We start from the raw sequence: 27,611 nt of genomic DNA on the forward strand, positions 1-27,611 counted from the left end.
AAATCATTTGCCTTAAATATCTCAAGGTGACAGCTGAAGAGTTGCCCTCCTCTCTGACCTTGCACGAACACAGCTCCTACAAGCAGACACCGATGACAGCCTTCAATGGAAAGTACTCTGCTGATGGAAAATAGGGGAACATCCACCCTTTGGACTTTTAAAGTAGTTACCTCACGTAACAGGAGCTATAATACCATGGATTAGTTGATCCCACTGATGAGAAGCACAAATTAAGGTGTGGGAGCTCTGTGCTGTTTGCAGCACCTCATATGGCACTTCCACTACGTGTGGCACCTTGTAGTGGGATGTGCAGTCAGCCCCTGCCTGACGTCCTCACTCACAGGCATGATGGTGAAGTTCATGGCAGCTTTTTGCAAGTGAAAGCAGGCCTTAGAGACTGGCTACAACCACCGCAGATTGGCACCCAGCCCTGTATCTCGTCATGCGCTGAGCCCATGTGGACGGTCAGTGAGATGACGGGGCTTAACAGTCTCATTCCCCTTCTGCTCCACACTACCATACGTGCTGACTCTTCTGGATTTTCTTGTAATAGGAGAGATCATGTATATACAAATGCATACATGTTACTATAAAATGGCAAGTCCTTAGAAAAAAATAGAGGGATGACATCATAGCAGAAGATGGAGTCAGGCTGACGTGAAGTTGCATTTTTTTGAGGAAAACCCCCAAACCCCAAATTCTGATATGTCTGCCTTGCTGGTCTCTATAAACGGAAAGGCTGGCGGGGGGGCGGAATGCAGGGGTTGGAGGAAAGTGCAAGCTCTTCGGCTCCCTATTTGTGAGAAACCAGATGTCAGTGACTAGTGGACTACCACTAGCCAAGCCAGAGGTGTAACTTGACTTGCCCTTCTCTATGATGCGGTTACCCAACCATTCCACCCTGGGGTAAGAGCAGGCAGCCCCAAAGGGCAACCATTCTCCCTCCTGCTCCAGGCTGTGATCTCTCCTTTGCAGTCACACTTGGTCCTCTGTGAATTCTAGCAGGGGCATATGGTGGAACAACTGAAGCTCAGCCTGCTCTTGAAACCCAGACAGCAATTTAAAAAGGTTTGCCAGCATAGATGTCCCCAGGTTCCTTAAAACTTGAATCCAGTGCTCAAGCTCTGGCTGTCTGGGCCAGGGCACAATTCATCAGCCCACACTGCACCACATCAACATAAAAGTAACCAGGACATTGCTGTTGAGCAGGATAATTTCCTCCTGCGCCACACATGCATTAGTCAGCCCTCTCCTTCCTCCTCTACCCTGACGACCTTCACAACAACCTCAACTTCCAACTTCTTGCTAGTGGTTTTCTAGACCATTGCTGAGATTTTTAAGTCCACCTGCCTCTAGAGAGTGGAGCCAGGATGCAAACCTTGCAGGCTTCCCACCTGGTGGAGGCTGGGAATGCTGCTTGGAAACGTTTCGGCTCAGCTCCTGGGAGAACTGGACTGGCACGGCAATTAGCCACCTTCTTCCTTTTCTCACCAGCGGTGACTTTCTGTGCTTGCAAATACTATTTTCTTCCCACACCTCCTCCCAACTCCCCTCCCTTCCCTGGGGCCAGGGTGCACCTTCCCCTGCTAGTAAAACAGAAATCCCCATCTGTCAGCCCCCTTCTGACCTCTCTGCTCCCCCCAGCCCTCCCCCATGCCTGGGACCAGGGGTCTCCATGGAGGGGCTGGTGGCCAATGTACCCAGATGGGACCTGACCACCCGTGGCACCACAGAGGCGAGCACGTGTGCTTCCAAGCACAGCATCTCCCTGCCATCTGCGATGCAGTGATGCAAACTAATTGTTTTCTCAGGGTTTGTCACTTTGAAGCGCTGCCTGTGTATCTACACAAACTTTTAAGGGACTCCGACATTTAAAAGGCTGTCAGAAAGACCTGAGGGCTATTTGCTGTGGAGACAGAGGGCCTGGGGAAACACATTGACAACATTGGGATGTCACCTGCAGTTTGGGTGTAGGACATGTGACAGCTTATGTTTTGGTGCAAACCTGTGGTGTTCAGCTCAAGGCTAGCACAATGATGTTAGCCATCCAAGAGTGAGTCAGGCACAGCTGCTAGATCTTCTTCACAGCGTTGCAATATCTCAGTTTTAAAAAGAATTAAACTACAACAAAGGTGAAACTCATTTCTCCCTAATTTTATCTCCCTTCTATATGTCAGCAGAGGAAGATGGCAGCTGCCAGAAGGAGAGTTAGCAGGTCCTAGGAGGGTAGGGAAGGTAAAATACCCCATCCTCACTAGTGCAGACCAGATCCCGGAGTTTCTGAAGGGCCGGCAATCAAAAAAGTTGGATTTTTAACCTGCCAAAGTCTTTGTCCTCTGTGAGCTTGAAGCAGATCCAGCACTGCTAATGGGACTGAAGAAATGTATCAGCCAATCAATCCTACACAAGAATGCAAATATTCTAGCTAAGACTTTTTAAAAAAAATAGCTGCTTAATAATAGCTAATGCTGTTAGGATCATATCTGAGCACTCAAATGAGCAATGTGAAAGCCAGGAGTATTGTGCATCAGTGATTCCTCCTGACTTTAATTTCAGGATCCTGAAGTCTTTGGTCACATTTCAGAAAAATTAATTTCTTTCTTGGCTTGCAGTTTTTCCTTAAGGGTACTTTGCCCCGCAAATATCATCAAAGAAGCAAGTAGCCTGCTGCCCTCAAACTATAAAAAACCCCCACAAGCTGAGGCATCAGCAAGAACGTGGGGTTACCAAATGACAAAGGGGACATGCAGGAATGCACAGCACTGGAGGCAGAGGAGACCGCGGGGGTGGGGGGAGACAGAGATGCTGTGATTGTCGTCATCTGTATTACCTGAACTTAAAATGAGTTTCCAATGATGGCTACAGGGCAGTTCTGAGGTAATTTTCTAAATCGCAAACTTCCAGTTTTGGTCTTGAGTTTGGGATAAGAAAATTATGAGTAAAACACACCTTTGATTGAATTTTGAAATTACATTTCAAAACTAAGATAAAGACAGAGAGAAGGACAGTCTTTGCCTGTGATAGCACTACTCCCCATTTACCCCAGTAAAGGTTACACCAGAGTTGGGCGCTGGCACTCTCTCAGGAGACATCAGTGTGGGTTTGTACCACAGAGACCAGCCTATCATGAAGAAAACACCAGAACTTCACTGACAAAGATACTTGACATAAGACACATGGAAAAATTAGATCTTCATACAAACCTGAGGAGCTCAAAATATTTGAGGAGCCGCTACAGAAAGCAGGTACCTTGCTAGGGGCAGTAATAGCAGCTCTGGGCTCTGCATGAGGTGGAACAAAGGAATTGGCCTCCATCGTTCCTTTCCCCTGTCCCTCACCCTGCAGACCCTCATTTCCAAGCCCAAAACTTAACTATGTGTCCTTTCCTCCTAAGCTGCTGCTTCTCAGGCAAGGGGACAGCTGTTGTCACCACCTAGACCTGGTCCAGGCTGAGGTATACTGTGCTAAAATGGTTTGCAAATCGCTGTGGTGTGTGCACCTCAGCTTGGAGGCCTGCTGTTCCAGGGTCCACACCCTGCTGAGAGTAATCAAGAATGTCTGGTTTGGGGTAGATACATCAAAAGAGCAAAATCCTTGATCATACTGTGAACTATTCTGAGCTAAGTGTCACAGGGGAATAGCAGAAACGAAGACTTACCACATGTGCATCAGAGGCCAGAATTTGGCCTTCTGTTTCTAGGGAAGCCCTGTGTAGTTTAAGCAGCTTTTCTTTCCTGGAAGCCTTCAAGAAGACTCCAAATGAGCAACCCTCCACTAGATGTAGAGATGCCACCTTAGAGCAGGCAGCCCGCTGCTGCAGTGACCCCACGGGACCCCTCATGCAGACGACTCCTCGCTTCTTTGGGAAGAAACTAACTGCAAGTTCTTCATGTCCTATAACACACCTGCTGCTCCTTCCTCATCCTTTAATGAAGTTTTACACATACACGCACATTGTGTTCAATCAAAGGAAAACCCAATAAAAATGAAAGTGCTCATACTCAGCAGAGAGTGCTTACTTGCCAAGAAAATGGTGATTAAAACTCCACATTCATCTCTGGTTTGAGTCAAAGCCCAATAAAGTCAGCGGGATTCTTTCCACTGATTTAAAGGGGCTTAGGATCAGGCATTTTTACTATAAACAAATTACTAAATACTGCCAAGTTCTGTGGAACTACTTTGCTTATGTAAGTAAATCAACAAAAGCTGAGGTTATTCATGACAGTATGTCAGCTATCATTTTTACTATATAGGTGATCTCTAAAATTATTTCAAATAGATAATGGGTAACTTTCAGTCTTAATTGCAATTTTCTGTTACCTCTCCCTTAAGTGTCACAGTTTGACATACGTGCTACCAGATGTCAGCGACAATGAAACATGCACACATGACTATGCATGAAGAGGTCTTTGTATCCTACCTTGCTCGCAGTTTTTCCCTCCGTAGCGTATGGGGCACTCACAGATGTATGTGTTCCACTTGTTGACGCATGTGCCTCCATTCTGGCACCAGTTGGTTTCACAGTAGTTCCTCTGCGCTGCACAGCCTGAAGTTCAGGAACACAGTTACTTTGCATGGTTTTAACAAGAAAAAGGCTCTGAATGATTGTATCTGAGTTTTTATGTAAAAAGAAGACATGACCATTATTGGTTTGGGTTTTTTTTTTAATATCCTGAAATCAGTGAAGCAAAATGTGGATGGCAAAAGTTTACATGAGCTGAGCAAGTGTCAAGTTCATAAAGACAAATCTATCAAAGGCTATTAAATACAGTCACTGAGCTGTAAGTCTCTGGGGACTAAGAGAAATTTTGGGGAAATATCACTGCATGCTCGCCCTGTTTTAATACTCTTCCCCTGGCATCCACTGCTGGAGAAAGGCAGATCAACTGGTGCTGTGACTCAGCACCACCCTTTGCAACTTACCGTCTGTCATCTAACCGAGACACTAACCACACCACTAACCACTAGCCAATGTGTAGTGTTATACAGCAGAATAACACTACTATACAGTATTGTTTTAAACTATACAGAAACATGTTTCCAAATGACGAAAAAAAAATATCCATCCTAAAGAAAACACTTCATGGCCTCCTGATGTATATTTCCATAAGATAAAACCTTGTGTTTAACTAATATTAGAGACATAACTGTTAAAAAAGTGCTCCAAGACAAAAAAGCAATTTGAGGCATATGCTACGACTCCCTTCTTAATCCATGATCAATGCAACATACCTAAGAACTGCAATTTAGCTCTTACACATACCTTCAGCAGTGTGGAAGGAAGGGACTTGCCGTTCTTGTGTGCAAAAGCCAGTTTGATGATGATAGAGAACATTTTGTACACCAGAACTAATCCTGATCAGGGATCCAAGGGCTGGAAACCAAATCAGAACCTCCAACAGGCTGCTTCATGAAGCAGGTTTCAGAAGGATTTGGAGGATTGCAGAATTTGATTTACAGAACAAACATAATTTATGAAGAAGTCATTAAAAACGTTGTCTTTTTCATTAACTAATCCCACTGGCTTTCAGAGCAAAGTGACATTTAAAAGTTAGTTTAAAAAAAAAGGAGGAAAAGTTCCTTTAGGAGTAAATTCTTGGGTGAAACTCACAGCAATGCAGAAGGTCTAAACAAGCCCGGTCCTTTCCTGTGTGCCGCTTAATCCTGGTAAGTGTGCGCTGTGCCGCGGGCTATTGTGTGTGTGCCTGGCACAGGTGCGGGCTGCACAAACAAACGAGGTCTGGATGCAGCCGTGCTGGTGACACAGTGGCAGCACAACGCCCAGCAGCACCTCGAGCCCCTGCCACGTGGCCTGGGGCAAACGCTTCGCATTCAGTGGTGCTAACAGGGGGACGGAGTCTGTTTCAGACTCCTCTGTCCCCTGCCCCTTCCTGGGTTCCTCCCAGCGCTGGCCCCTTCGACATCCTAAGCCCTGTTACACACACACAGCTACAGCAGAGAGCTTTCTTGTGCTGACTTTTGAGGCGGTAGTTGCTCATACCCGGTAGAGTGCCGTTGTTGGCGATGAAACTCGCCATGTCGATCGGCTTGCTGTCGATAGAGAGGTTCCTCATGCAGCCGATAAACTGCCTGTTGTGCACCGGGAAATCTTCGGGCAAGTTTGGGACACCGCCAAGGAGCAGAGGGCCAGTAAGGTCCAAAGATCTGAAGAAACAAAGAAAAGCTCATCATTTCTTGCATATAGTTTGTTTTGGTTTGTTCTTTATCTTACTGCTTCCATGAGCACATTTGAGCTGTTTAGTCTACCCGTGTTGCCATGCACTTCCCTCTGCTACATCAGCACTTCCAGAGCTTGTAATCAAAGGACCTTCCAGAAAACACCATAACTTTTAACTTAGGAGCTGTCATACGCATACAGAATCCAATGACCTATCCCTAACAGTCACCAATATGAAGAAGAAAATTAAAATGATGGAAAAATGTGCAGCCGCAGGGCACTTCTTTCTGACTCCAGTCGCCCAGGGGCTGGCTTATGCTCCTCAGCACAAGGGTTGAGATGCTGTAGATTTTGATATAATGACTTAATTATTATACAGTGCCAACCCTTTTAAAATCCTCTGAAGATCTTAGTCTTAATAACATTTAGCGGATGCAGGTTTCACTGAATGACTCCACACTGTGTGAAAAGTATATCATCTCATCAGTTTGAATTAGCCCCAATTTTTATGGCGCCCCCTTCCCCTGGGATTTTAGAGCAGCATGTGTATCTCAATGGTCTTTCTGCTATCACTTGTTACTTTATATTCCCGCTATGTTGCTTCCTGTCCATCTCTTCTTTAAACTCAATAGTAGTAATCTTTTTTGGTCTTCCCCTCACAGGAAAGTTTTTTCATACTTAATGATTTTCAGTGCCCTTTTCTGTATCTCCTTTATTTCTATCTCCTTTAAGATGGGACTTTAACTTAAATGATGGAAGTAATAAGCTCTTCAGTCATTCCCTTAATTAATAAAGTCTAACATTTTATTTGCCCCTCTCTCTACAATTTCATACTGGGTCGATGCTTCTTGGGGGCTATCCACACTGACCTCCAGGTCTTTTTTCTTTTTTTTTTTGCACTTTACAAGTAATTTGGGCACATGTCTGTATTTACACAAAACTGTGCATTCCACCCAGTGTACTGACACTTGCAGTAGCCTCCAACAAATTCCATCTACCAAATTAAACCTTGTTACTTTTTCTTGTTAAATCATATCTGCTTTTCCAGCTTAATTTGCTTAGTGGTTAATCACATATTGCTGACTCTCCCCTGGAAGAAAAGAATGATTGGAAAATGCAAATGTAGGGAATCCTTACTTCTTTGAGCCGGTCTGAGTCCCCTGGGCAGCGCAGGTGTAGTTTCCAATGAGGCTCCCGAAGCGCACAGCCACTGCTGTGTCACAGTCGTCTACAGTCACCACGGCCACCTTCTCTCCAGAAGGCCCGTGGGGAATTCCTAATCGCCCAATGTTGGGCTTCAAGAAATAAATGACACATGTCATACAGTGCTACACACACATGGGATTTAAATGCTGGTTCAACCAGCTCAACAACATATTTCTTCCTACCCCCCAAAAGTGGCTAAAATAAAATATGTAAACAAAATAGCAGAAGTTAAGTTGACCTACAACATCTAGGCAAGAAAAAAACCCAATGGATGACTTCAAAGAGAGTCCACACACGCCCAGTGTGATATACAGCATGGCCAGAAGTGGCTTTGGTCTTTTCCACTGCTGAACCACTTTGGCCCAAATCACTTCAAAGAGGTGTTTTCTTACTTCTGCACATCAAACTCTACTAAATTCTGCTCATTTTGCAACTCTTCACCTCAAGTGAATGAAGTCACTTGAATTTTAACATTGCTTCTGCCCAAAGACAGAAAACCATAAAATGATGTAATACCACAAGTGAGGCTAAAGGCTTAAATCAAATTTTCTCTGATGCGGGTACTCTGTCAGGGCCACCAGAAACTGAGTGCAGGTTCATGGAATCATAGAATGATAGAATGGTTTGGGTTGGAAGGGACCTTAAAGATCATCTAGTTCCAACCCCCCTGCCATGGGCTGGGACACCTTCCGCTAGACCAGGTTGCTCAAAAGTCCCATCCAACCTGGCCTTGATATATATATAGCCTATAAAGGCTGTAGTGAAAGGTTGTCTGATGACTGAGAGGGAGCTTAGATGAAGACTGCTTGTTCCAGCTACAAGATCGAGGGCACACAAAACCACTGCCCGTTGCTGAGCCGGCTGAGAAGCCCCTGGTTTCTAGTCACACGAGAAGAGAGATTAGTGACCTGTGGAGTTGGACAATCAAAAATAATGGATGGATCTGAGCTTGCTCATGCAGATGCTTTGGTCCAGGCATGCAGACTGACACCACGGGTGGTGCACGGAATGTGGGAAGAAAGTGTGTTTTAGAGTGGCAATAAATGCTCCAGTTTTCCCTCATCTCTGGCTTGACCCAGGCAGTAGGAAACTCCTTCCCACCCAGTCCCAATGTGCCCTGCTGAACATGGGCCACAAAACTACAATTATCATATTCAGCTTCACACCTCCACTGTTAATGGCTCACTCAGCTAATTACCCCACTGGCGGTTGTCGTTCTCCCCACTTCAGCACCTACCAACAACTGGGGAAAATCAGTGATCCCAACAGACAGGAAAGCCTATGGGACCACCGGGAATCCAACCCCAACCACCAAACTTCTGCACCTCCACCGCAAACACATCCTTCGTCTCCACTAATTTCATAACTGATGAGACGTACCCCAGTGTGACTGACACCAAATATCTGCTATGCAGAAACTCAAGAGACAGGTTCCTCCAGTGGAGAAGTGCATCATGACTATTAAAAAAGAGTGCACATATAAACAGCAGTATAGCAGCCTCAGTGAAGAACTAGCAAATCCTGTAAGAAAACTGTTTTCCATGTTTAGTGTTCAGAGAGCTACGGAGTCCTAATCTACCACTGGTGCAGGATCTGAGGACTTCATGGGTACAAGAGAAGCAATGAGCTGAACTCCCCTGGTTTTGCTGCCGTTCCTCTATGGGCAAAGGGACACCCCACAGGAGTGAAGGCACCAGATCTGACCAGACACGCAGCACAACTGAAAGCCAAGAGACATTTTTGTGATGTGTTGATGAAAAATAGTTGTAACCATATGAAAATGGAAGATGGCTGTGCACCACACTGTAGTTTGCTGTATGCTCGCTTTAAAAAATATTGCTCAACTGCGTACTGAAATCCCTTATTTGCACAGCAAACAAGGAAGCAGTAAGGGGATAAATGCCTGTACACACATAAATTTGTTAAAACACCTAAAGCTACTTTCATCATCTGTAAAGAGATACAGATTTATTTCTAAGGGTAATTATCCCAATGTATAAAAAACATTTTAAAAATATGTTTCCCGGTGTCAATTCCAGTTGGAAAGTATTTTCCATTTCCTCTAAAAAGAACTAATGTGATCACATATTTTGGTAGTTATACAGTATAAGGTTTTGACCTCTCTTGAGTGATAGTAAGGCAGATTTTATTTTTTCCGATACTCCCTGGACTTTGCCACTGCCTAGCTTGGAAAGACAGGAAGCATACATATTTTCAGTGTTGAAAATGTTACTGTATGCAATGATGGCAATGTTAGTGAGCAGCTTTTCAAAGTAAGTGAAAAAATACATAGGAAATTAACCAACCGACAGGCAGACCTTCCCTTCCAAAATTAAAATGTTTACATTCTGGGTGCTACTTCTACTCATTTGGAGGAATGATTCGATTAACATTTATGTTCTTGTGCTTCACTGAAATAACCTATTGTTTCTTACATGGGAGCCTTGACAAAGGCAGGGTATTTATTCTCGCAGCAGGGGGGATCTGCCTAATGTTAATCAAGATTGCAACCTGATGAGACTCAGCAGTTTGCAGCTGCTCCTTCACAGTCAACTAGCTGCAGTGGTAAATTTTTTTCTTTTCTACTTTTATTTAACATAGAAACTGCAAAGTGGTTCTCTAGATGTTGACTGTTCATTGCAGTGCAAATCTCTGGCATCTCTTCAGCTCTGATGACCATACTTCTGTAAGCTGATGAATAACAAATGGAAAATTCCGGTGAATGAAAAGAGACCTGTTGGCAGTTCAAACTATACTTAGTTCAAACACGTAGTGATTTTCTGACCATGTTAAAAGGCTCACTTGACAGAACAGGCTTTTCCCCAAATGGAAGAATATGTTGCCGGGAAAGGAAAGAGAGATTTTCTGACATGGACTCTTTTTTCTGTTATATGTGGCAAGTACCACACTACTCATCTTAGCACCTAGCACAGGGAATATTTTATAACCGAAATAATGTGAAATAAATAAAAGACTGGAACAGAGGGACCTTAAGTTAGGAGTTCCTTCAGAATTGAATCATGAAACTGATTATATTCATTTAATATTTTGGTTAATACTAAATATAGTTTGCTGGTGATGCAAAGTATATTTGGAGCATCACACATTAAAAAAAGAATCACTTTGAATAGCTGAGTGCAAGAAAGAGAATTAATAACACAATATGAAACTTGGGATCTAATGTCAAGAATTCCTATTGCAGGCTCAGACACCATCCCCTATGAATGATGAAAAATAAGAAAAAAACCCCTATTAATTGACTACAAAACAATTATGAACCATGGTGTAATTAAAAGGTAAACAAGGCAATACAACAGTGGGTCATTGCAAATTTGGGTATGAGGGAAGTTTTATGACACTGAACAGGATAGAATATTGTGGGCAATTTTGGATTCATTTATTAGAAATAACTTCCAACTAGAGTAGATGCACAGAACCGCAGGCAGGGCAAGGGAAAGCTTGCCTTATCTAACAGACAAAATGGACTTGGCGTGTTTAGCCTAGCAAAGTAAAGGCTGGGGAAGGGTTTTGGAAATCAGAAGACGCTATCGTTGCAATGGACACAGTACAGGAACAAATGGGTATAAGATGCCCACGAGTAATGTAGGCTGGAAATCTCCAGGTGGTGCTCAGCCATAGAAGGGGTCATCTTTGGGAAAGTAGCAGGGGCAAAAATTAGAAAAAAGAACTTAATTTCTTTGTGATTATAAAAGCTGGGGTTAGCAGAGGAGTGGCCACGTTTGAAAGAAAATAAACAACAGTAAGTAGCACCTGGAAAATACACAAGAAAGTGAATTGCCAACACTAAATGATAGCACACACATTTACATTTCAGGAATGATCTTTGCCTCTGTGGAATCCTACTGGAGCAAGACTGATCCCTAACAGTAGGAACAGCTAACACTAACCAGCATTAATTCACACTATTATTTTCTGGAAAGATGTTCAAGGAGTTAAAAGCCAGACTTTCATCTGGGTACTTAACAGTCCTTTCTGCCTGTCAGACTCATCTCCTGAAACACCATCCTACCCAAAAGGCAAGTTTCATTAGCTGTGCCAATTCTGCACTCGTGAGTAAATGTGCAATGTGGTGTACAGGAATTTACCAGCATGACCCCCATTAATGGTAATGCAAGTCATGTAACTGAGTTCCTGCTCATGGGGCTGAAAATGTACCTTGTGCTGCCTAACTCCAAAGGCTGCCTTTTTACTTAGTGCTTGTCCAGAAAGAGGTTGGGATTCAAACTTCAAAGACCACATGCTGTAAAAGTGAGTGCAAGAAGAGGTACCAAACAGTGCCAGAGAGAGAGCTCGGTCTCCCTTAAACAAACTATGAAAGACATGGATTCATCTTGAACTCAAAAAGAAAGGGAAAAAAAGCAGTCCTGAGTGCTGCAGTGTATTATCACCATCACACAGTGTTTCTTCAAACTTTCTGTGCACGCCATATTAAAGTACATTGTGTTCATTGTACTGACCCTTATGTTTTCTCAGTATAATCGCATACAGAGACACTTGGAGAAGAGAAAGAAGCAGCCCTGACTCAGGATTCACACGTGAGAGAAGCCACCCAGCTTTCTATCTGTAAAACCAGACAAACCACATTTATGTTCCCCAAATAATGGCAATTAGTACCTAAAATTGTACCCAATGTCATGAAACTTAACTTTGCCTCACTGAGCTTTCATGAAGAAGATGAGTGGTTCTGATCTATGGGTGGACAATCTCAAATCTTGTGTCTAACCCATGACATTCTCCCTTGCCCAGACAGTCACAGGCAGACTGCAATTGCAGGAATGACGGTCTACTAGGATGTCTTTTGAAAACTGCAGCTCCCTTTCTGACTATAGCAGAGTTAACAGCGAGACTCATCTACTGTCCTGAGTGGTGATGGAGAAGTGACCTTCTCAAGCTGCAGAGCTGCATGCAACTGCCTTTGGCCACCTGCAGTGACTTTCTCAGGTTGCAGTGAGAGAATGCCACTGTGAAGGTATTTTACTAGCGATGCCAAATCTGATTTTCGTGAAACCCAAGTATGGAGCAACGAACTGTTTGGACTTCTCCCCACGACTTCAACAGAAAGAAACACATGTAGATTCTCCCAGGCACATGTAAAACCCTCAGAAGCTTAATCTGTGAACTTGTGTTTTATAAATGGAGACCAGATAGAGAGAAAGTCATCAAAACACATCTGTTTTTTAGTTCGCAAAACTACTGCACAAATTACTCCTATTGCACTTAAAACATCAGACATGGATATTCTCATGTATCTCAGTTTCATTTGGATCCTCTATTATTTTAAAGTAAATATTTAAACTGTGAGAGCCCACACAGTTACTTATTAAAGACACAGATGGTCTAACGATGCACAGTGAACAGAAAAGACATACAGATTAACGGACAATGGAAGCCTTGTCTTAAATACTTAACCGTTATATTTTTACATTATGAACACTACTGTTTTCAGAAGTCACGATGCAAAATCGTTGGAGAGGTTTAAGCAAATAGTCCAATCTTTGGTAGACTTATATTGAATTAAACCAGACTAGATACTGTACATGTAATATTAATACTACAAAGCGCAAATGTTTGTTTAGTCAATCAGCAGCAGTGGTGACACTCAGACTCCTGGATCTCACCCTTTTATTAGTTAATCTGCAAGATAATAGGGCTTTTCCAAAGGTCCCACAAACATCTCTTCCACCAGAAACACCTTTTTCCGACTTCCATTCTTAGATAAAAAACTGCCAGTTGGCTTTTCGCACAGATGGAAAGAGGGAGAGTGGTTTTGGTCAGCCACGGGAGAGTGTTCCAACACCACAGATATTCCCTGAACTCAAACTGAAAGCTGTGCTCTCCAGCCTGAACCTCGGCCATGAGGACTTCCGCCTGCTTTAGCCACCCCATTGAGTCTTTTGAAGGAGCTGAGGAGACAATTCAGCAGCAGACTGTAAGTATGGCCAAGATTTTGAGAACACAAACTGGGAACCCTTGCAGAGGAGACACAACCCACTTCGTTATGCTTGGCATGAGGAGACCCGTTTTCTTGGGGGACAGATATAACGTTGCGTATTTTAAATACAGCATTTGCTCAGCTCACTGTACACATTAAAAAAAATATATTTTAGAAGGTTGGTCTTTTAGCAAAATGCTTTGTGTGGCATAGCTTAACATGCAGAGCTTGGTTTGTTTGTCTTTTTAATAAGTGCAAATGTGTAAAAGGAAAAGCTATCCTGAAGTCAGTGCCAGCCTTTCAGTGCTTCCAAGAGTTTGCTTACCAGACAATAAGTTACCCTTCTGTTTTTGTTAATCAGTAGCTAATGATTTATTGACTGTTTGGAGTGGTTAAAGGTTAAAAAGAATCTGTTTCCTAGTTATTTTTAAAACAAAAAAAGCACTCCTCTGCATTGTTAATCTGCTGGTTCGGACCCCACCGCCCCCAAAAATGCTGGATGGAAAACGCCTCACATTCATACCCTTTGGGGCTCTTTGCTTTCTAATGCTTCCAGCTACAGCAATAATGGGAAAAAATGGAGCAACTGGCATCGGGTCCCGCTGGAGGCTGCTGCTGGGGCTCTGGCCGCCGCCGGGGTCCCCCCTCACCAGTTCCCTGGTGCTCATTAGGCAGCCTGCCAGCCGCCCCGGCTCCTTCGTTAACCCGCCGGCCTCTGCTCTGCTATCTGACGCGGGGAAGGGAGAAATCCCCTCTGATTCCCAGGCGATGCTGTGCTGCTTCAGTGGTCAAAAAGCTCATTAAGAGCCCACGGCGGTGGCGATCTCCCTGGGCAAGCGGCCGGAGCCTGGCCCCCCGCGAGGAAAATAAATAAATAAACAGGAAAAAACAAACGGGGAAAGCACTGTGCTTGCAGTCCCAGGGGGAGAGACTAGGAAATGCCGGAGAAGCTTAGCACCGTGGCATGGATTTGCAGACTGTTCTGATCAACCAGGAAACTCCAAATTAGGCCAGATTAGAGAAACCATTAATGTTAATCTCTGCTTTTTAAAGTTTCCCCCTACAGTTTTCCAGTGCACCTTTAAAATAAGGCGGTGTGAAGAACTGAGAATCTTTTACACATCCTGATTAGTCACCAGGGAAAGGCAGGACAAATCATTTCACATAACCCCCTTACTCCTTTGATGTATGTATCCCCTTTATTCCCTGAATATTTTAATGACATTTCTTTATACAAACTTGGCTCGAGTCTGTAGAGAAACATGAGAGACTGTGACAGTGAAAAGGAAAACCAAAAACCTTCCCATCGGCGAGTCAAAAATGCAAATCCTGAAAAGCCACCAGACCAGTTCCTTTTCCTAGACAAACTCCCTGAAAAAACCAATCATCAGGATCCAGCCTGGGCCACGAAGTCAAGCGAGTTTTACTAGCCTGATTTATTATCTCCTTCACGGCCACAACCAGAGGCTAAACTTTGATATTCAAAGCAGGAGACTTTCGGCACAGCTATGAGACCTGGCACATGTGAACAGCGCTGCCCAAATTGCTGCTGCTGATACACTGGTAGGGCAGAGACGGGGAACAGCCTTCCTGTCCTACCATGCGGCAATGGCATGGTGAGGCTGTGAAAAGCCATGGTTACACATACACAGCATCCAGACATGCTCCTTCCCTCCACAGAGCGTGACCGGTATCTCAATAAGCATCATCCAGATTCTGCAAAGGGTATATTCTTGGATTTGACTAATTTTGGCAAAGGCTGCTGTAGTGCTGATGGGAGTGTGTAGTGCTGAGTTTTCCCTGCTTGCAAATGGAAATTTTATCCTCAAATTTGTATTCCCAGATGCTTCTCAGCTCTTTGATGCTGAATCACTGTCACAGCAAGAAGGACCTGTTTTGGCTGCCAACAGACCATGCCCACTCCTCAAGACAACATCCAGCTTTCCGCATGGGAGACGCCACTCATCATGGTGCTCTGCTGCTGCAGGTCCCCTTGTCCACCCTCTGCAGCCCTCTCCTCCCCTCTGATCTGCCCGTGTGGCTGGTGCATCTTCTCCCTGCCCTCTGAACCCTTTTTCTGCCTATTTTGCTGCCTCCCTGCCTTCTACCAACCCTTCCACCAACCAGGATGCTCTTCCACCTTCTTTGGAGAATTGGAAGAGGAGAGAGCACGTGAAGGATGCTGGAAGAGCATCCTTGTTCTCCTTCACGTGCTCTCCTCTCCCAATTGAGCAAACACTTCTCCCTTTGCCATTTGTCCCTATCTATCTGCCAAAGTACCACTCTGAAATATTTTTGGCTTTATATAAATCTTTTATGTTTTACAACTTAATTTTGCATCCAGGATGCAAATGTTATTGCTGTCAGAGTCCAAGAAATACCTACAAATAGTACAACACGGCACTTATTCACAGCAACTAACTCCTCCTTGGACTCATCCCTGGTGACACCTTGCCAAGCAAACTGCTGCTCAGTGTGGGTGATGGGGATGCAACTGGGTCTATAAAATCCAGGAATCCCACACTGCTCTGTGGGCTACCCCCTCCATGGCTGGATCTTTGTGAGGGTCTCCTGGTTCACACAGACCCCTGCGTGGCCAGGTAATTGCAAAGTGCTGCTTCCCCTCATGACACAGACAGATGCAAAATACCTGAAAAGTTACTGCAAGTCAGTGAGCTACTGTAGATTTACTGTGTGATTAAATAGAGATAACAGTGCACTTCAAAGAACTCGCACCGAATTCCTGAGGTGCCATTTCAATGACTCCGCTGGCTTTGCAGAAGCCCTGCCAGGCTGTGCTGCACAGCACAGCCTTCAAACACCGTCCTCAGGGTCTTACGGTGAGCCCATGGCCATTCAGACTCTGCCAGCTCTCCTGGAGGTCCCTTGCCCTCAGGAGGAGCTGAAAATCACCATTTAGGGAGGTGCCATTAAACCTCCGAGGAGTTTCCTGGCATGGAGGCGTCAGATGGCTTGAGTGAACCTAGGCTTAAGGAGCACCGTTGGGTGCCACGTTCTCCAGGGTGATCTGAGAGCCCCACGCCATGAGAAAAGCCATGCAGCTGAGACCCAGCTCAGGTGTGGGGTGGACGCAGACCTCTAAGTGGCAGTGCTGTAACTAGGCACACAACTCAAGCCTTTTAAAACCTGGGAGGAGCGAGAGGAGTAAGTGCTGAGCAGCCTTGCCGACAATGGGGCTTCCAGAAGAGCAGGGGCTTGGGCTGGTTTTGACATGATGTGGTCTCTACTGTCACTCACAGAGCAAAAACACTGGGGACGGTTTCTGAAAAGTTACTGTTTGCATTTGCGTATAAAATCACCTCTGCAATGAGTGTTTTCAAGTGGTGCTTGCAAACTCTGGGAGAACAACACTTCCAAAAGCAGGTGGGGGAGAGAAAGAGCCAGGCACTGGGTATGTGCTTGCCCTCCTCTTCCCCAGCCACCAAGAGATTTCTCAGACCTGTCACAGAGAGCTGAGCAACTCAGGGCTGGGGAGAAGGACACACTTTGCATCTCAATGACCTCCAAATGACTTTCACTGCTTTACACTTTCATTTCCCGAGACAGAGATTTAGAGGCGAGTTATTTGTTATTTCATGTCAAGACAATGGAATGTCACTCTGCAGCCAAATCCTGATTTCCTTTCCCAGATATCAATCACTTCACACTTACCCTCTACCAGAAAAAAAAAACCCAAATCAACAAAACCAATTACTACTAATTGAAATCCGCATGAGTAAATATCGGTGGAATTGCAGGGAGGGGCTTTTAAAGTTCAGGCTCACATGTGCCTGTTCTGCAAGGGCAGATCAGCTGCACCCCATTACACCCACAAATACCTGCAAGGGCTTCACAACCACATCTGAGCAGGATCAACTAAAATTAAGTATTAGCCAGGCAGCCCTTCAGTGCTTTTCAGGAGATGTTAAGAACATAAATGGTTGCCAAAGGCCAAAGTCCCACTGAGCAAGTGGTAGATGCTATGGAAGAGCGTAAGAACAGGGCAAGTGTGCAGCAACAACACTTCTGTCCTCCTGGCTCTTGGCTTCTCACCTGTAATACTGCAGGCTGGAGCTTGAGATGGGTTTTCACAGGATCCTGCCACATTTGATAGATGGAAGGGACTCATGTTATCATCTAATCGGCCTTTTGCCTTATACAACCACAGAACATCACCAGTGAGTCCTGCCTCAGTAACATGGCTTGCACCCGAGCTAAATTTTTCCTTTAGGAAGGGAAATACTGACTTGATTTAAAGATTTCAAAGGACAGTAATACCATCTGAACTGTGGGCAGATTATCATGCGCGGATTATATACCTTCACTATTAACAATATTGCATATTACTTCTCATCAGAATCTGTCAAGCTTCGGTTTCTATATATCAAATCTATGGTCTTATCTAGACTAGGACTTTCACTGATGATCCTCTGCATTTGGGTGGAAGAGGATGAATTTGGCCTCAGCAAGGATGGGAGTCTCTGAATCTTCAGCCAGAATGCCAGGAAATGACTCATAAACTGAACTATTTTTGCAGAGATTACCTTTTCTTGTGGCATTTTAAAAATTGAGTTCTGAGCATGTAGGAAATGACGTGTTTTACATTCAGACCCGAGGAACGTATTTTATGTGTTTGACTAGAACAACATTTTGAACTTTAAATGTAAAACCCTGGCATGCATTCAGCAATGGAAAATCTAATTTCTTTCCCTTCCTTTAGCTGCTTGTAATTTTAATTGCTAGTTTTTTTTAAATGGCCACGCCCACTAGCACCAAAAATACATAGTACAGGTAAAAAGTACAAGTGCATAGCTACAAATTCCTCATACCCTCATGCTGTCTGTGTGCCTCCAGCACTACCTACTACGACATTCTTCACAAGTATACAAGCCTGCCCACCAAAAAGCACAATAATCTGTTGATACAGTAACTTTTGTTCTTGTAAGAAAGTTGTGAAAAAACTATCATAAACTGCATCTGGCTAACAATACTGGTAATCCAGTAAAAACTCCTTGACATCTTGAGTTGAAAAGTAAATGAAACATGCATATCCCTCAGGATGCTGGTTAAAAATTTTGGTTGTGGCTAGCAAAGAAAGTGACTTTTTCACTTGAATTCCTTTTCTTCCTCATGTAACTGAAGAAACCCTGGCAACTTTCTCTGTGAAGGAGAGGCCCCGCACTTACACAGGTAACCACAGATAAGTCCTTCTCAAAATTATAGAGCTAATGAATTGACTGCAGTTATGCTCCCAGTGTTTTTGGCGTCCTGCAAATTTTCCCGTGCTTAAGCTATGGCAGAACTTTTGATCCCATGAAAAATCCCGTACAAGGAAAGGCATCCAGCACAAATTGATGATCTGGTGAAGTATACCACCAGTGCTCTCCTGGAAGTTAGCACTGTCCACTGCCTTTTCCTCATTGTGCCACCTGTGATCTCTACAACCTTGCAGTACCTTCTGCTATTAAATATTAAATATTCACAATAAGATGGGTGATAAGGAAATTATAAAATTAGAAATAAGGCTAAGTCTTAATTAAGAATACGTGATTGGTTTTAAAAGGAAGCGCTGAATTTTAACATGCTTTCTGCCTTGCACTCTTGAGAGAGCCTTTAAATCTGTATTGGCATTTCTTGAGAGGTATTACGAATTTACGTTTGAAAATGCAGAGCCACAAAATTGCATTTCTTCCTGGAAAAATATGCACGGTTGTTCCTAACTGAATGACATTTTCAATATTTACAGTACCCCCATGCCCCGCCCCAAATATTTGCTTAACATTGCAATTAATGTTCTGCATTTTTCTTTACCAGACAATGCCAAGCAATGCTAGAGCGGGCCTGTGTTGATCACGGATGCTGTAAACACAGCAAGTCACTTGGAGCCAGTAAAATCCGAACTCTGGCGGGGCCCACATCTGATCAACAGTGGCATTATCATAATCTTCAACAAGTGCATTGTTTATTTAGAAAATCTCCCTCAATCCCTTAACAAATTAGTCTGGAAGCCACCAGGAGGATTAGCTTCAGAAATTCTACCTCCAATCGCAATTACGTCTGGTCAGATGTCACCAGTGATAGACATTTGCATAACTCATGCCCAGCCTTTATTACTAATTGCACTTCCAGTGATTTGACTTCCATTGGGGTCTGTCTTTTCCAGCTGAGTTACAAAATGCAGCACTCGGCAGGGGCAACCATGTCCCAGTGCGAGTGGTGCTCCCCGGCACAGGGCGGAATACCTAATACCTATCTAAGAATTTAATTGCCAACCACTTTTCCTGACTGTTCAGATTAAGAAGTAAACGATACTGGATGGTGTCCTGGATACTTTCAGGGCAAAGTCTTTCACCTTGGGTCCAATGACTAAAAGTTATGCCTAGCTGGTGGCAGCTATGTGGCTTTTCTCCAAGGAGCTGGCAATCCCTATTCAGCGGCAGGCATGTGCCTGCCTCATAAATCACCCACAGTGCTGGCAGCCTAGTTGGCAGGCTCGGCAGGGAGATGGAGAGCTGAGCAAACAAGGCTTTTGTGCTGGAATGGGAGCCTCCTGCCTGAGGGGCAGTGCGGCGGCAGGGCGGCATGGGGAAGCCTGCGCTGAGCCACTGCGTGATGCTCCTGTTTGCCTGTAGGTCCTGGGGGACGGGGCACCGCGCACCCAGAACTTCTAACAAGAATTAGTCCCCTTTATAGGAGAGAAAGCAGCGTCATCCTTGTCTTCTGATGCAGTTGTCACAATGTGAGTGTCACTAAAATGTTGATATCTGCCTTTTTTTTCCCCAAAGGCAAAGGGGCAGGATAAATTATCGGTCCTGAATAAAGAATAATTATATTTCCATAACAGGTGAATTTGCCATCATCGGAGAGGGTCTGTGTTTTCAGAAGGAGACGAGATAACCAATCTGTCAGCTCCACAGGCACCCAGTACAGAGGCACATCTGCCATGGCCAGCAGGGTTTGTGCTTGTCTCCGCAGCAGACCGGCAGAAGTTGCCGTATTTCATCCCAACCTTTTCAAAACAAAGTGCTACATTAACCTCTCCAACACAGACCAGCACCACTCCCACTGCCTGTGACTGCTCATGCCGCTTGTGCTTATGCAAGGGGTTTGGATTAAAGGGCAGGTCCTGCCTGCCTCTGCCCACGGCAGGGGAATGCAAGTGGCCACCGAGCTTCCAGGCGCCCAGGAGCGCACCAGCGCGCAGCCCTGTAGGTTTTGACTTTTAGGGTACAGCTGTGTCACACCCCCCAGTGACGGGTGGCTGGATGAAATGTGGTCCCAGCTGGCTCTTGGGTGGGAGAACAGGGGTGGACCTGAGTTTTTAAAAGGGAAGTTTTGCGTACGCATCCTCAAGTCCTTCAGAAACGCTCTGCCTCTGGCCACTGCTAGGCAGTTGCACAACACAGGCTCCCAGAATCAAAACAGATGCTCTAGTAAAACAAAGGCAGAGATGAATGTTAAGAGATTTGCTATAAAGATAATCCTAAGGATAATTCAGCTAATGAGTGGCAGGCATAACGCATGTAAGAGTATGAGAAAATGCAGGGGTTGTACAAGACTGAACCCAAGAGCTTATGCTTGCTATGCGGTCAGCTGAAGCAGGTGCTCCGTATGAGCAAGGCACGTTCCAGCAAGACACATCACGCGTCTACGGTAAATTCTTGCCATCCTTGCTGCAGCGTGCAACTGCCCCCTCCACACTTGCTGGTGGACCCTCGTGGCTGCTGCGTGCTCCCCATTCCCACTACCTCTGCAGCTGCCCTGCGAGACTGCTGCTGCTGTGCTTCCCTTGGGAGCTCAATGGTTTCACCGGGCTTTCTGTCAAGTCTGTACGTTTACCCACCCTTCTTTTGCTAGACCAGAAGCTGCCACTGGACTGCAGATCTGGAAGGCACTTGTGCAGAAGAGTCTTTCAAGCAAAGAAACTGTCTTGATTTAGAAAACAGGACCCTCTCCCCCACCCAAAACCCCCAACAAACCCAAACCCCAACAACCTTCCCTTTACATCTCCAAGTTTGCCAGGCAGACGTTGCAATTTTTGCCTGAAGGTCTTTGCTCCCGTCCATTATAGAAAGTCTTCATCCTAAAGTTGCTGAACACCTGGCCTGTTGTAAAGTGCTTCTTATTTCTTGCTTAGTGTCATGGTTTAACCCTGGCAAGCAGCTAAGCTCCACCCAGCCGCTCACTCACTCCCCCCGCAGCAGGATGGGCAAGAGAATCAGAAGGGTGAAAGTGAGAAAACTTGTGGGTTGAGAGAAAGACAGTTTAATAGCTAAAGCAAAAGCCGGGCACACAAGCAAAGCAAAACAAGGAATTCATTCTCTCCTTCCCATCGGCAGGCAGGTGTTTAGCCATCTCCAGGAAAGCAGGGCTCCATCAAGCATAACAGTTACTTGGGAAGACAAATGCCATCGCTCCGAACGTCCCCCCTTCATCCTTCTTCCCTGCAGTTTTTATTGCTGATCACAATGTCATATGGCATGGGATACCCCTCTGGTCAGTCAGGGTCAGCTGTCCCGGCTGTGTCCCCTCCCAACTCCTTGTGCCCCCCCAGCCTCCTCGCTGGTGGGGTGGGGTGAGGAGCAGAAAAGCCCTTGGCTCTGGGTAAGCAGGGCTCAGCAGTAACTGAAACATCTCTGTGTTATCAACACTGTTTTGGTCACAAATCCAAAACACAGCACCATACCAGTGAAGAAAATTAACTCTATCCCAGCCAAAAGCACTACAGTTGGACATGACAAAAACTGCACATGGAGATGGATATTGTGCGTGGAGTAAATGTGGGTGGTTTGGAACAGACCTGCAGATGCTTTTCATTTTATTTTAACAGTAAGGTCATTGACTATCTTCCAGTAGATATAGTCTCAGTATATGCCTCTTCAGACATCTGTATTCACAGGGCTCCCATATGACATTCCTCGTTCTGACCAACATATTGCCTCACTAACTACAGGAACCGCAGGAACTGAAGCCCTGACCTGGCCTGGGGCTGCTTTTTTCTTCCTGTCTTTTCCTCCATGACCCTGTCCCTCCTTCCACTTCATCCCCTGAGTCCCAAGCAAGTGCGGATAGGCTCTGTTCCTCTGCTGGGAGCAGCTTCGTTCCAAGTCTACCTAAACTGGCAGCAGTCCCAAATCCACACCATCAAGATTCTCGGCTGCCCCCAGGTCTGACCGGAGCCCAGCAGGGCACACAGGCTCTGCCCAGCAGTGCTGGAGAGCCGCCACTCAGATCGCATGAGCAAATGGGGTTCACTGAGCTCTTCTCAGATACAGAGCTAGTTGGTTTTGCCCAGACGTATGCTGCCTCCCAGCATCAACAGCCAGTCTGTGGGTCACTACTAGTGATCCACGGTATGGAGGGTTTGTGGATGTAGACTCAAAATGGTAAGCTCTGCTGACGCCGTAGCACAGCTGTACAGGCACGGTTAAATAACTCTTCGGGATCAGCTTCGGCCCCGAGGAACCCACAGATGAGGGAGAATGCTGCCTTCCCACCCACTCGCCCACCAGCTGAGCAAGCACAAGGGAAGAGCTGCAGCACGCACCTGAGGTACGGAAAATCAATTACAGCGTGGGACTTGGCACGGAATCAGAGGGTGTTCTGGCACCTGGGAACAGCTTTCAACTGGTGGGTGAGGGATAGATCCTCCCTGGGAAGGAAAGGTAATAGCAAATTCTAGTGTGCGAGTGGGCTGAGTCTACAGCATTAGCTCAGTCTTTGGTGATACTCAAGCTCCAGCTTGCCCCAGATGAAGGCCAGTTAACTCAAGAGAAACCATCACTTAACACAGGCAGGACTTTTTCGAAAGCATATGAGTCTGATTTAGAGCAATGTACCTCCTGTGCTTTGAATTCACAATGTACCGAAGATCAGCCCTAAGCAGCCCTCATTCCTTTTAAGTTTATCTCTAACTGAAGAATTTTCTTGTTTTCTCCAGCAGCTGTCTTCAGGCTAAACGCAGGTCTGGGCTCTGCTGGGTGGGAAGCACACAGGGATGGAAAGCAGCAGGTCCCTGCTAACTGTAACAGTGTGAAAGGGTGGGCTACTCCCAAGACAGTCAAGCATCTGAAACAACCACCACAGCGCTTTTCAGTCTAAAGACATGCGAGGAAGGAGTGAAAGAACAGCAGGTTACTATCGACTCTCACACATGAGAAGAAACCTTAGCCCAGTTATGGAAAAAGGGTAATGTTTGTCCTGAATGTCTCATCCTAGGAGCCTGCAGGCTCAAGTGACCAGTAACGTGGAGACACTCTCCATCCATCATTTTACACCTCCTGACCACAGAGGAGGATCCCATGCACACACACTGCCTGGTCGTACAGTCGTTACTTTTGTGAGTCAGTCTGTGAGTCATTCAGGGATTTGTTCATCCCATCCCCCAGAATTACTGTACTGCACATCAGACACTCGGTGATCGCATGTTTCTCTCTGCTTTTCTCAGGTTTTCTGTCATTTATGTAAAATTATCCTGTGCTTCCTTAAACAGATGCAGAAGGAGCTCCTACATACAGAACGGTAACATCCTTAAGCGACTTTGATGTCATATATGTATAAGTAACACATTAAGATACACCGTATATAAATATACATGTACATGCCCTTTATAATTACGGGAACATGTCCATGCGCAAAACATTTTTATCTTGTGCCAAATGTTGAATTCTACCCTGAGGCAATGAGTCAGGTAAAACATTAACATAAATTTGATAGTGTATCTCAAATTCTGAACAAAATTGCATTTCTACCAGAAGTTTGGGAGAGTGGCTTGAAGTTTTCATTTAATTAAAAACACCACCCACTACTGGGCTCATTAAAATCTCCTGTCCCAAGCACTGCCTAGAATCATACATGATCCTGTATGCGCACTGAATGCCAGATAGTTCATGTGACATTATTGATACTGAGCATCATTACCATCAAACATCCTGGTGGTTTTGCTCCTATTCCAAACAAATATCAGCATGGCTAAACCTATTGACTGTCACTCATGCTGGCAGGCTCAGGAGAGGCAAAGGATAAGGACCAAACTCTGTCAGAGGCTGACTGCACTCTCATCATGTGGAAAGGAAGCACATCACCAAGGCAAAGAGGGCAGTTCACATCACTGCTGTCCCTTAGGCCAGCTATCCTGTGAACAAGCAGCAGGTTGTTTCTGCTAGTTTTTATCAGTTTTATTTGCCAGGCTGAAATCTTCCCCCTTCTCCCACCTTTCCTTCCAAAATAATTTTAAAAATCCCATTTCTTCTGAATTTCTTCTCAATATATATATCCTCTTGAGAAAGCAGGTCACATGCAGGTCATCTTTAATTTAATACCTTCCATTGATTTTAATGGCTGCAAGATCAGGATCCCAGAAGGTAATGTGTTCGAGCTAACAGTGTCAGCATGTAGCTTTCCTCCCTGCCATCCCTGGCTGTCAGCAAACATCTATAATGGCAAGTAACACTGCTAACAGGTAAACTGATACCTTGCTACTGGGTAGCTGACAAGACTTTTAATATATAACTGAAACTAGAGAATGGTTATAAAACACTCCTAGTTCACTTCTGCTCTCTTATAGCTACTAATTCCTTCCCCTACTGTTTTCCCTTCCAGAAATTCAATACAGAGCCAACACTTCCTTAGTAGAACATCCATGTGCTCCCCTTAGGCACTTCCACTGAAACCAAGGGTGTCAGCTGTTACCAGGGGAGGAAGCATCCATGTCCATCACTACACAATACATGAAAAGACATTGCTTCCCTTCCTCCTCTGATACAATCTGTTTCATTACTGCAATGTTTGACAGTGCCTGCACATACCAGGATTTGTAAGAAAGCATCAAATACTTGAGCTGATAGAGAACTGGTTTGATGCTTCTCTGCAAACATGGTGGCACAAAGCTGGTTCTTTACTCACCTCTTACAAAGGAGGCTCCAATGTTTGTCCCCAAGTGGCAGGGGACTCTCATGATATGGAGTTAATTATAAAACAACATTTTCCAACAACACTAAAGGTAAATATTACCAAGCTATCCTAGTTTCAGCTGGGATAGAGTTAATTTTCTTTCTAGTAGCTGGTCTAGTGTTATGTTTTGGATTCAATATGAGAAGAATGTTGATAACACACTGATGTTTTCAGCTGTTGCTGAGTAGTGTTTACACTAAGTCAGGGATTTTCAGCATCTCATGCCCAGCCAGCAAGAAGGCTGGAGGGGCACAAGGAGTTGGGAGGGGACACAGCCAGGACAGCTGACCCAAACTGGCCAAAGGGATATTCCATACCATGTGACATCATGCCCAGTATATAAACTGGGAGGAGTTGGCTTGGGGGGTGGGATCGCCGCTTGGGAACTAACTGGGCATTGGTTGGTGAGCAGTGAGCAATCTCATTGTGCATCACTTGTTTTGTATATTCAAATTCTTTTATTATTATTGCCATTTTATTATTATTATTATTATTAGCATTATTAGTTTCTTCCCTTCTGTCCTATTAAACTGTCCTTATCTCAACCCACGAGTTTTACTTAATTTTTTCCCCAATTCTCTCCCCCATCCCACTGGGTGGGGGGGAAGTGAGTGAGCGGCTGTGTGGTGCTTAGTTGTTGGCTGGGGTTAAACCACGACACAAGCACATCACTTCTGAGCTGAGTACAGAAAATAATTTACAGGAGTCACTTCTACACTTACTTCTTATTTCATTATTGTTATTCCCAAACTGACTTTGCACAGGGTAGCAGCGTCACCAGGATGCCACAAAACTGCGTGCCGCATTCAGGAAATACCTGCAGCAGAAGTTTCCCACCAGAGTTGCCCCCTGCATCCAAGTCACCCATTCCTGGAGTCCAAATTGCAGTGATGCTCAGCCAAATATCATCCACAGAGCTGCAGGTGCCAAAACCCACTCAACCTTTGCTCATATACAACCATGATCAACTCAGATTGCAGGAACAGTTTTCAGAGCTGTGAAAACTCATCTGCGAAAATTTGGTTTGGAGTGAAGTGATTTCAATCATGTATCAAAGCCTGTTAGTCATTCTTCTCAAAAACTAAAGATGAAAAATTAACCTCAGCTGTGATGAAATCTAATACTCTGTATGTGAATTACAGCATTATCTGAAAGCTCCAAAGAAGACTGAACCCTTTTTTTCTTGCTAGATGCTGTACAAAAGTGGAAAGAAGGAAATAAACTGAACAGTTTCTAGCTTAGTTTAAAAAAAAATACTTTAAAGAAGCTTAACAAAAAAAGGAACTGGGAAAAGAAGGATGAAGCTAAGAAAGTACCTGACGCCGAGCGCTTGCTGTGAGCACAACAGGAAATTTTTGAATTGCTGTTTATTTCAGCCTGCTCTGCAACATATTTCACATTTCCAAGGCAGGAGGAAAGGGTCCAGCTTGAAGAAGCCTGTCACCGTCTGAAGACACAATGGTGGGTACGAAGAGGACAGGCACAGCTGTAATGACCCCCGTAGCAGGATGAGCAGCCTGGCAGCACTCAGCTGTAGAGGCGTGAGTAGTAAGAAAAGTTCAGAAAGTCTTTATGGGTTTTGCTGTGCAAAAAAAACATGGAAGTGACACAGCAAGGGACTGATGAAGGGGTAGGCAAAGGTGATCATATTTATTAAATAAAGAAAACCTGCTGATGGAGCAAAAGGCAGATGGAAGGAGATGAAACTCAACATGAGTGAAGGATAAAAAAGAGCAGGTATAATTACCTCTTTCAGGGCTTTTTAATGCAAGACATAGACGGATGAATGAAATGGATCTCTAAGGGTATCTGGGACGATGGGTTACGCACCTCCCATGGACTGCATCAGGAAAAGATGTCTAAAAAGGAGCAAAGACCAGAAGCTCCGCAGGCGAACAGCAGAATGGCAGAGGCAAGGAGCCCTGCGGGAATGCTGGTGGAGGTAGCCCCTGCAGCCCTGCCACCAGGGACAGGGTGCTGCTGCAAAATGCCAGAGCGAGCCAGAGGCAGAGAGGAGGGAGGGGAGTCCAGAAGGGGCTGGAGGTGGGGATCAAACGCGAGCCGGAGGCAGGGAGGAGGGAGATGGCTCAAGGGAGCTCTGCCTGCTCAGGAAGGCTGCGCGGTGTCTGAGCGGAGCAAAGCGGATGAGTAGTGATGGGATGAGGACCTGCCACTCCGGTAGGATTTTGGAAAGAGCGGAAGGATGCAATATAATATGAGTGCATAATTTAAGCAAACTCATGAGTTTTGGGTACTCTGTTATTCAAACATCTTAGCTGTGTCAAGTTTAGACACAGCATCTCATTTATCTTGGCACAACTC

General features: G+C 45.0%; 1 protein-coding gene across 1 annotated transcript in view; it reads right to left on the reverse strand.

Annotated features, from left to right (window-relative positions):
• The window catches only part of CELSR1 (cadherin EGF LAG seven-pass G-type receptor 1), a 177,953-nt gene that overhangs the window by 47,109 nt on the left and 103,233 nt on the right, over positions 1-27,611 (reverse strand). The window contains exons 6-8 of the mRNA XM_049813922.1: positions 7,316-7,473; positions 6,002-6,165; positions 4,421-4,546 (exon numbers count right to left, since the gene is read on the reverse strand). Coding sequence (XP_049669879.1) covers positions 4,421-4,546; positions 6,002-6,165; positions 7,316-7,473 — 448 coding nt within the window. The remainder of the gene's footprint in view (positions 1-4,420; positions 4,547-6,001; positions 6,166-7,315; positions 7,474-27,611) is intronic.

The sequence above is a fragment of the Accipiter gentilis genome, chromosome 11, assembly GCF_929443795.1.
Source record: "Accipiter gentilis chromosome 11, bAccGen1.1, whole genome shotgun sequence".
NCBI lineage: Eukaryota > Metazoa > Chordata > Aves > Accipitriformes > Accipitridae > Astur > Astur gentilis.